The 9,883-nt window shown below is 44.7% G+C and overlaps 1 protein-coding gene across 1 annotated transcript in view; it reads left to right on the plus strand.

Moving 5' to 3' along the window:
- The first annotated feature begins 1,701 nt into the window (after positions 1 to 1,701).
- Positions 1,702 to 9,883, plus strand: part of glra3 (glycine receptor, alpha 3) — a 20,243-nt gene continuing 12,061 nt past the window's right edge. Inside the window, exons 1-3 of the mRNA XM_037690459.1 lie at positions 1,702 to 1,831; positions 1,999 to 2,066; positions 8,507 to 8,730. Of these exons, the coding sequence (XP_037546387.1) occupies positions 1,702 to 1,831; positions 1,999 to 2,066; positions 8,507 to 8,730 (422 nt within the window). The remainder of the gene's footprint in view (positions 1,832 to 1,998; positions 2,067 to 8,506; positions 8,731 to 9,883) is intronic.

A 9,883-nucleotide genomic window follows, 5' to 3' on the forward strand; every position in this document is an offset into this window, starting at 1 on the left:
CAGATTCTGCTGCTGGTTCGATCCGCTTCAGAGGAATCCGGGACACAAATCTGGTTAAATTTATTCAGCTGCTGTCGGAGCGCTCCGAGTCGAGATGCATGAAGTTCTGGTTCCACATCAGAACCTCCTCCATTATTCATCCAGACATTTGTCTTCTGGTTCTGAAGGAAAAGTTCTGATTAGAGCAGCTCGACAAACCCACTCTGAGGACTGTCTTTGTTCTTCTGAGTGTCCTCACGTCCTCATTGGGACATTAGTGAAGACAGCTCCATGGTCTGAGACCACCTTCTTCCTGACTGTGGATCGGCCCAGTCACGGGTCCAACTCTTCCATTTAGGACAGACCCTCCCAGTTTGAGTCCAACCCGTCCCCTGGTGTCTCGCATGAGTTCATGAACCTTCAGGTTCCTGCTGGAGCGGGTCCAGTTTTCTTCCAGTCCACTGGTTGTGGGTCCTTTCAGGTCCGATTGGACCTTCAGGAAGAATAAAGTTAGAGACGGTTCCATGGACATGACGGTGAGTTCAGAGCCCGATCCTGTCGAACCGCACCGGTGATGGCTCGGCAGACATGATGTGACGAGTCATGTCGGTCTCCGAGGTTCACCGGACCAGACCGGACCAGAATGTTTCTGCAGAACCTCCTGCGGAGACCTGTGTGTCCTCGTCTCCGGACCTGCTCACAGGAACAGGAGACGGGACACGGAACTGAATTCAGGCGCCTCTGAGTAATGACCTTTGACCTGCTGGTCCAGGCAGGTCGACGGGCTGCTTCTCTGAGGTCATTGCTGACGTCTTTCCATCTTGGTGTTGTGTCAACACACACCAGCAGACACACCTGATGAGGATCAGGTCATCAGCAGCTCCTGATCCTGGACCTCTGAGGTTCTGTGGAAGCAGCAGAACCCGTTAGTCTCAGCGCTTCAGGTCAGTTTGAGTCAGATGAAGTGGTTCTGGAGCAGGTTCTGGCCCGTCTTGATGACATCATCATGAACTTTATTTGACTTCAGTTTTTTCCTGAATCTGTGTAATTCCTCCTGCAGCTGTCGCTCCCCGTCTGGTTTCAGATTATTGGGCTGTGACGTGTTCTGAACGGGTCAACGACCCGACAGAACCACTCTGCAGACGGTTCACGGTGAAGTCCTGCTGGGCTGAACCGGAGCTGGTCCAAATGTCAGCATGAAGCTCGGTGATCCTGAAACACCGGCTGGACGTGGTGGCAGAAACGTGAGTTTGGAGCTCAGAGGTCCGTTCTGTCAAACAAACAGAACCAGGAGGAGGTTCAGAACCGCCGGGCTTCATGTTGACATTTAGAACCGCTCTGCTGCTACAGCTGACCTGCTGCTGCAGGAGAGGTCGGCCTGTGAATGAGGCAGAACCAGACGTTGGTGGTTCTGATCCAAACCCAGACTTGCAGCTGTGGGTTTAAATGAGTCTGAACAGATGGAGAATATTTTCTGTCTTTAATCTTAATTTACATTCGACGTGAGGCTTAGATTAAATAATCTGATGCTCTGATTCTTACAGATTATCATTTTAACGTTTAAGTTTTTATTTATTCATAACAAACCAGAAGGACAATCAGAACAAACCCGACTGAGGATCGGTTTGTGTCCATCAGAACCAGCAGAGGTTCCTCCAGTCAGGGTGGACCATCAGGAGGACAACCAGCCTGACCTCTGTCTGTCTTTGTCTCTGGGACAGCATGGGTCTCTGTAAGGACATGGACAGTCCTGCGAGGACCCGGCATGCTCCGATGTCTCCGTCTGACTTCCTGGACAAACTGATGGGCCGGACGTCCGGCTACGACGCTCGGATCAGACCCAACTTCAAAGGTAACTGTGACATCATCAAAGTGCGCCACCGCTGATGTTTTCTGTTTTTGTTGTTAAAAATGAAGTTTGACCCGTTAAGATTCTGGCCCGGTTCTACCCACATCTTGTTTTACCCAGGTATCTTTTCACTTGTTGTGCGGTTCTGATTCATGTGTTTGGTTCTGCAGGTCCTCCGGTCAATGTTTCCTGCAACATCTTCATCAACAGCTTCGGCTCCATCGCTGAAACCACCATGGTGAGAGCCACTTCCTGCCAGGAAACCTTTCAAATTAAAGCTTTTGTCTTTAATGCCTGCTACACGTTCTGAGCTCGTCGCTCCAAGAGGCGTTCTGCAGCTGGTTCTGTTCACAGTGTATCCGGACAAACGTTCTGTCGGATCAGAACACTCCGGATCGACGGACAGGGCGAGGTTCTGGTTTAATTCAGGAACCGGAACATGAGGGAAGAAGAACACCTGATGTTGAACCAACAGCCCGGGTTCTGCTGCTTCAAAACAAAAGTTTTAAATCTAGACTTGAATTTATAAAAATGTAAAATGCTGAAGAGAAACTGGACCCAGAGAGACGAACCGGGTCTGTGGGTTCTGGAGGTTTGGTCCAAATGTCAGAACAAAAACAGAAACATTCCTGAGTCAAGTTTCTGATCATATCGGGTCAAAGACGCCTGAGAGCAGAACCTCTGAAATTCCTCGTGTCTGACACCGGGCCGGGCACACAGAACCGAGTGTCTGACACCAGGTCGGCCCACAGAACCGAGTGTCTGACACCGGGTCAGCCCTCTGAACCAAGTGTCCGTGTGTCTGACACTGGGCCGGCCCAAAGAACCGAGTGTCTGACACTGGGCCGGCCAACAGAACCGAGTGTCTGACACTGGTTCGGCCCACAGAATCGAGTGTCTGACACTGGGCCGGCCCACAGAACCAAGTGTCTGACACCGGGCCATGTCTGACACTGGTTCGGCCCACAGAATCGAGTGTCTGACACCGGGCCAGCCCTCTGAACCAAGTGTCCGTGTGTCTGACACTGGGTCGGGCCAGAGAACAGAGTATCTGACACCGGGCCGGCCCACAGAATCGAGTGTCTGACACTGGGCCAGCCCACAGAACCAAGTGTCCGTGTGTCTGACATCAGGCCGGCCCACAGAACTTCTGTTGTTTCTTTAAATGCAGCAGCGATGTTCGGGTCAGGTGAGTCCAGCAGCCTCTTCTGGAGGAACATTTGTTGTGAAACATCAAACGAGTTGCAGAGTTGACTTGAAACCTGACGGTGATTCATGAGACACCTGTCACTCACTCGTGTCACCTCAAAGACTCTAAAAATGGACGCTGGCTTCATTCCCAGATCAGTTAAATTAATAAATCTGGTTCACGTGTAAAAGCTCTGAATTTGAAATTGGTTCACGGTTCTGTTTAAATGCTGCAGGGGGTGTTTTATTTTGAAAACTGTTTACAAGATAACCAGGACGAGGTCAGAGGTCGCCTGAGTCGGACCAGATTCCTACAGTCCATTTAAAACACTGATCCAGCTGCAGCTGGGTTCCAGGGCCGGTTCTGGTCCTCTGAATCAGTGAAGCTGAAGCGGAGAGCAGCTAACGATGGAGGAGGCAGACGGAGACAGAGATCAGAGGAGACAGACGAGCGGACAGGAATAGCAGACGAGCAGCGAAGACGTTTACCGGTTCTGACAGCAAAGTGTCACCGAGTGGTCCGGGCTGCTCCGACATCAATAATTATCCAACAGAACCAGGAGCTGCTCTGCCACATTAAACCAAATTATTCACATGTTCCTGGGACTTCCTCCAGGTTTCACCCACGTCCTGCTGAGACAGTCACTTCCTGTCCTGCAGGACGTTGGACGGCTGTCTCTGTCCGTCAGGAACCAGAGCAGAGGAGTCAAACACGGGTCATTGAAACGGGTCGTTTATGGAGTGTCGGCTACTAAAAGACAAACGTGAGACGAAGACAACGAGCGCCGACAAAGACGGAGGGAGACCGACTGAGACAGGGAGGTTCTGAAGAGATGTTTGTTTTCCTGCAGCACCATGAGGTTCTGCTCGCCTGCTGTGGTTCTGTTTCTGTCACAGCTTTCAGTCCACTCCTCCAACAGTTTTAATAAAACCTTCAGTCGTTCCAGCCTCAGGTTCGACTGACCTTTGACCTTCAAACTTTGAATTATTGACCTTCACCAAACGTTTGAACCATTTCCCAAAATGTTTGCTGACAAAAATATGCCAGCTCAGGTTGCTCACAGAACACGTGAGGTTCTGGGCCTGATGGGTTCCTGGCTGACCCGTAGAACCTCTCAGAGATCAAAGAGGTCAGAGGTCACCAGCAGCCCTCATCTGTTCTGATTTCCAGCCAGTCAAACGGAGTCTTAACGTCATGTGACCAGGAATCAGCCTCACAGGAGCCACCAGCAGGTGGGCGATCATGTTGTTGTCAGGAACGTGTTGATGCGCCAGCTCAGATCATTTAGGGTCTCTGACAGACCCAGGTGACCTCTGACCTCGTCCAGGATGCTCGTCTTCAGCTGAGGAACTTCTAGAACCACCACGTTCAGGTTTTCAAACTCGACAGCGTCTGTTTTTACCTTATAAGACTAGTTTATTTTAATGGTTCCGAACCCTGGTCCTTGAGGAACACCATCCTGCATGTTTTAGTTGTTTCTCCGCTCCAACACACCTGATTCAGTGATTTAATTACTTCCTGAAGTTTGGCCTGTTAATCACCCACTCATTCAAATCAGGTGTGTCAAAGCAGGAAACAACTAAAATACTCAGGTTGGTGTTCCTCAAGAACCAGTGCTGGGAACCACTCATTTAGAGAACCAACAGCCCTCAGATCCGACTGGCAAACAGGAATAATCACCATAAAAATCTGATTTTTCTGCTGTTCTCCTCTGAATGGATGCAAAGCGGATCAGATGGAAACTTTTTGCACCGTTGTTCTCTTCGGTCTCGCTGAGCTTTGAAGCGTCTCGGAGCGGTTCCTGGCCTGGGAGCTCCCAGCTGTTTGCAGCTGCAGCTGATAGAGGCCCGGAGCGCCGCTGCAGCTCAGAAACGAGCTGACATCTGCAGAGAACAAAACGTGACGAACAAACATCTGAGAGCAGAGGAGCCGACGGGACGGAAGCTGATGAGCTGAGGCAGGAGGAACACACAGGTGCAGAGCAACAACCGGACTGTGGGCTGGGGGGTCAGGGGGCCCGGACCGTCACAGCACAGCCTCCCTGCACTCAGTCTGTTTGTGGAGGATCTGGATGAGACGGAGCGAGCCAGATTTAAACCCTCGGTGGAGAGGCAGAACCCTCCCTCATGGTTCTTCTTGTCTCAGAGATGCAATAAAAACAACAAAATAAATCAGGTTTTTATTTTACAGAAATCTGGCTTCACTTTGGAGTCCCAAGTAATATTTGATCCTTTCAACGTCAGAACCCTTGAAGTTCTGCTTTTACTCTTCTGCAGCTTCCTGTTTGGACCTGCAGCTTCTCAGCAGACCCATCACTCAGACTTCAAACGGGTCACAGGACGTTGGACTTTAGCAGCTGTTTTCTCGTCTTTTAACTTGTTCTACACAAACACAGCTGGACATGGAGGACCAAAGAACGTTCTGCAGTCTGAACTTTACAGAACCTCTGCCATGAAATCCAACAGTTGCCTCCTCTGATCTTCAGTCCTTCTGTCTCCATCTCCTCAGAGTGTCTCTGCTGCAGGGCTGATGGTGTCCTCGCAGAGGTCAGAGGTCACACATCCAAACTCCCGTTGACTTCTATTAGCTTCCAAACAGGAAGTGAAGGCTCTCTTGAACTTCTCCATCAAACAGAACCTGTGGTTCCATCAGAACCTTCAGGATGTTCTTTGATCAGACTTCTAGTTTTCACTCGGTCTGTTTGCCCGAGGCTTACTTTTTACTCTGTGGTTCTGCCTGTCTGTCATAAGCTTGGCAGACAGAAGTGACAGGCTCAGGTGTGTGGTTACCATGGCGACTGTAATGAGCCCTTGGCAGCAGGTTTTCGTACAGTTTAGACATTAAAATGTCGGCCATTTTGTCAAACTTCTTAAAGTTCTGTTGGTTTATTGAGGCGCCGCTCCACCGGCAGCCTTCAGAAAGCTTCAGCTTCGTCCCAAATTAATCAAACTAAAAACGTTTTAAACAGTTTTATTTCTGATGTTTTTCCTTTTCTTTATCACCTATACAGAAATATAAAATTATTTGTATAAAACATTTAAAATTGAGTGAGAGAAGCTGCAGCTTCAGACGCTGAAGGAACAAGTAATTAGAAACAGCTGAACATCTGAACCTTCAGCTAATCTACCTGCCATCATGGATCCCATCTGGACCAGTTCTCTGGATCACCTGAGGCCGACGATGAATTACCGTACGGCGTTCTGCCTCAGCGAGCGCAAGTTAGTTGTAACATGGACAGAGGAACGTTAGATCTGCTGTAAAGATGGACTGCAGCGGGTTGACACGAACAAACGAGAGTCTGAGGAGAAAAGTGACTGTAGGCTTCCTGCAGAGGAAACCCTTTCAAATTAAAACACAACTTTCAAACTAAACTGCTTCATAAAAACAGAGACTGCTTTTATTTTCACCAGATTTTCTGCTACAACAGCTAAGACTGCTGAAATTTTTTAAAGATTGAATTAACTATTAAACTGGTGCTTAAAGCCTATTTTGGCCAAACTATGGCTACAAGCAAAAACTAGCAAAACCACAGCTGCAAGTTAAAATTAGCTAAACCAAATATTAAATTAGAAAGCTAAAATATAAATAACAACTGTAACTAAAAGATGACAGTGGCTAAAACAGTTGCTAAAAAGAAAAACAAAAAAAGAAAAACTGTAGCTACAAGTTAAACTGAATAAAACTGTAGCTTAAAATGAAAAAAACCCTACAATTAGAAAAAACTCAGCTAAAAGTAACTGTCACTTAAATTTACAATAAAAAACTAAACTTAGCTAAACTGTAGCTACAAGCTAAAATGAACAAAACCATAGCATAAAATGAAAAAACTACAAGAAAAAACAGCTAAAAGCTAAAACTAGCTAAACTGTTGCTTAAAGTTACATTAATAAACTAAATCTAGCTAAACTGTTGTTACAAGCTAAAATGAACAAAACTGTAGTCTAAAGTTAAAATAAAAGGCTACAATTAGATAAACTACAGCTAAAAGCTATAATAAAAAAAACTGCAGCTAAAAGATGAAACTAGGAAAACAGTGGCTATAAACAAAAAATTGAAAACTGTAACTACGAGCTAAACTGAACAAAACCATAGCTAAAAATAAAACTAAAAATACCTAAAAATACAAAACGACAGCTAAAAACTAAAACTAGCAAAATTGTTGCTTAAAGTTACAATAAAAAGCTAAACTGTAACTACAAGCCAAAATGAGCAAAGCCAAAGTCTAAAGTTAAAATAAGAAGCTACAATTGGAAAAAAACAGCTAAAAGCTAAAATAAAAACTAGCTCAAAGCTAAAACTAGCAAAACAATGGCTTAAAGCAAAAATAGCAACATAGAAGCCAAAAGCTAACATGAACTTAAACATAGCTAAAGCTACAATTAACAAAAGAGGTGCTAAAACCCAGATGTAGTGAAACCACAGCTCAAAGCAAACATTTCTGAAACTAGCTTAAATTGGCTAAACTACAGAATGAAGCTAAAATGAACTGGAGAAGAGAAAACAGCTGAGCAGGTTTTACAGAATTAATTTTCTGAAGGAATTCTGATGTTTAGAATGTAAACAACATTTGTAAACAAAATGAATTATTTTAAAACATTAATAAAACTAAAAGGCGCCGATGACTGAAGGGCTAAAAAGTTGATTTTAGCTGAAATTATAAACAGAAAATTATAAACAGAAAAAGGCTGACTCGGCGTTCAGACATGAAGAAAATAAAAATCTATTTTCAGTTTGTCAACAAAACATCGCTCCTCATCAGAACCACGACCCGTCTGAGCTCTGCGGGCTCGGATCAGTCGGTGGTCAGCGAGGTGGAAGAGCGCTGATGTCGCTTTCAGTTAGTGAGCGTGGCGAGCTGAGGTGCTGGCTGATGGCCCAGTGCATCCTGGGAGTCCTCTGTGGTGTGAGGACGATGAGACCGCTGTCCAAGAACCAGAGTCCACTGTCCCAGATGATGCTTTTATTCTGACGAGTCGGCATGTCGATGCAGGTCAGCCGAGGTCATTTAGTTTTTATTTTAACTTCCTTTAACAACAGCTAAAGTTCTGAAAACAGCAGTGCAGTCATGGGAAGTCCAGCTGTCTCTGACCCGTTTCACCAGTGAGTGTTGGTTCTGTTGTGGTCTGTAGGTCCAAACAGGACTGGGCTTTACCACCTGGTGGGCGTCTATGGAGGGTTTGTGATTCTTTATGTTTTATTCCCTGAACTCATGATTTCTGATTGGGTTTCTTCGTGTTTTCATGAAGAACGTGTTGGAATTACGGAGCCGTTTGGTTGATTAGTTTTTATTTTACGCCCACAGCCTACTGTATAACATTTTGTCGAAGGATGTTTAACGTTCTGAATGTGGTTATTAATGGTTTCTAACTTTGAAGTCGTTCATAAAGTTGAATGAGCTCAGTTCTTAACGGTTTCTGCCGTTCTGTTGGGCTGACTCCGCCCCTTCCTGTTATTCAGTATGACACTGTCCGTCTGCTCCTCTGCTGCAGGACTACCGGGTGAACATCTTCCTCCGGCAGCAGTGGAACGACCCCAGACTGGCCTACGCAGAGTACCCGGACGACTCTCTGGACCTGGACCCCTCCATGCTGGACTCCATTTGGAAACCCGACCTGTTCTTCGCCAACGAGAAGGGAGCCCACTTCCACGAAGTCACCACGGACAACAAACTCCTCCGGATATTCAAGAATGGGAACGTGCTATACTCCATCAGGTGAGTTGAGCTGCTGGGGGTCACTCTGTCCAAGGCACAACAAGGTCTCTGAGGACATGTCCTTCAAGACAAAGAGCTGTGACAAAGTCCTCAACCCCTCCTACAGGTTCCTTCTCCTGATTTGTTTGTCACACGTTCATGTTTCAGATCATCAGACAGAAGAAAATACAGTTTTAAATTAATGATTCCATTTATTAAAGGATCAAAACTAAAACTGAACCAACCGAACCCTGTGAGGGAAAATAACCGTCCGTCTTGTTACGTCGTGAATAACTGTTGGTTTTTGGAAACCTGAGTTCAGTTTCACCGCCTCGCCCAGACCTGATCTCTGCCAGACCTGTAGAGTTAAGAAATCACTTCAGCAGGAAACAAGGATCAGTGGTGAACCTTCAAGGTTACCATAAGACCTGATCAACGACTCACCCAGGAGGTCCCAAAAGAACCCAGAACCACACCTAAAGCCCTGCACGTACTCTAAATAGGTCCTGTTGGTCCCTCGGGGATAAAACCTTTATCTGTTTGAATAAAACCTTTATCTGTTTTAATAAAACCTTATCTGTTTTAATAAATCCTTTATCTGTTTTAATAAAACCTGTTTTAATAAAACCTTGATCTGTTTTAATAAAACCTTGATCTGTTTTAATAAAACCTGTTTTAATAAAACCTTGATCTTTTTTAATAAAAACTTTATCTGTTTTTATAAAAACTTTATCTGTTTTAATAAAACCTTGATCTGTTTTAATAAAACCTTTCTGTTTTAATAAAACCTTTCTGTTTTAATAAAACCTTTCTGTTTTAATAAAACCTTTCTGTTTTAATAAAACCTTGATCTATTTTAATAAAACCTTGATCTGTTTTAATAAACCTGTTTTAATAAAACCTTGATCTGTTTTAATAAAACCTTATCTATTTTAATAAAACCTTGATCTATTTTAATAAAACCTTGATCTGTTTTAATAAAACCTGTTTTAATAAAACCTTGATCTGTTTTAATCAAACCTTTTATCTGCTTGAATAAATCCTTTATCTGTTTTAATAAAACCTTTATCTGCTTTAATAAAACCTTATTCTGTTTAATAAAACCTTTATCTGCTTTAATAAAACCTTTATCTGTTTTAATAAAACCTTATCTGTTTTAATAAAACCTTATCTA

The sequence above is a fragment of the Nematolebias whitei genome, chromosome 16 (assembly GCF_014905685.2).
Source record: "Nematolebias whitei isolate Nwh7 chromosome 16, NemWhi1, whole genome shotgun sequence".
Classification (NCBI taxonomy): Eukaryota; Metazoa; Chordata; class Actinopteri; order Cyprinodontiformes; family Rivulidae; genus Nematolebias; species Nematolebias whitei.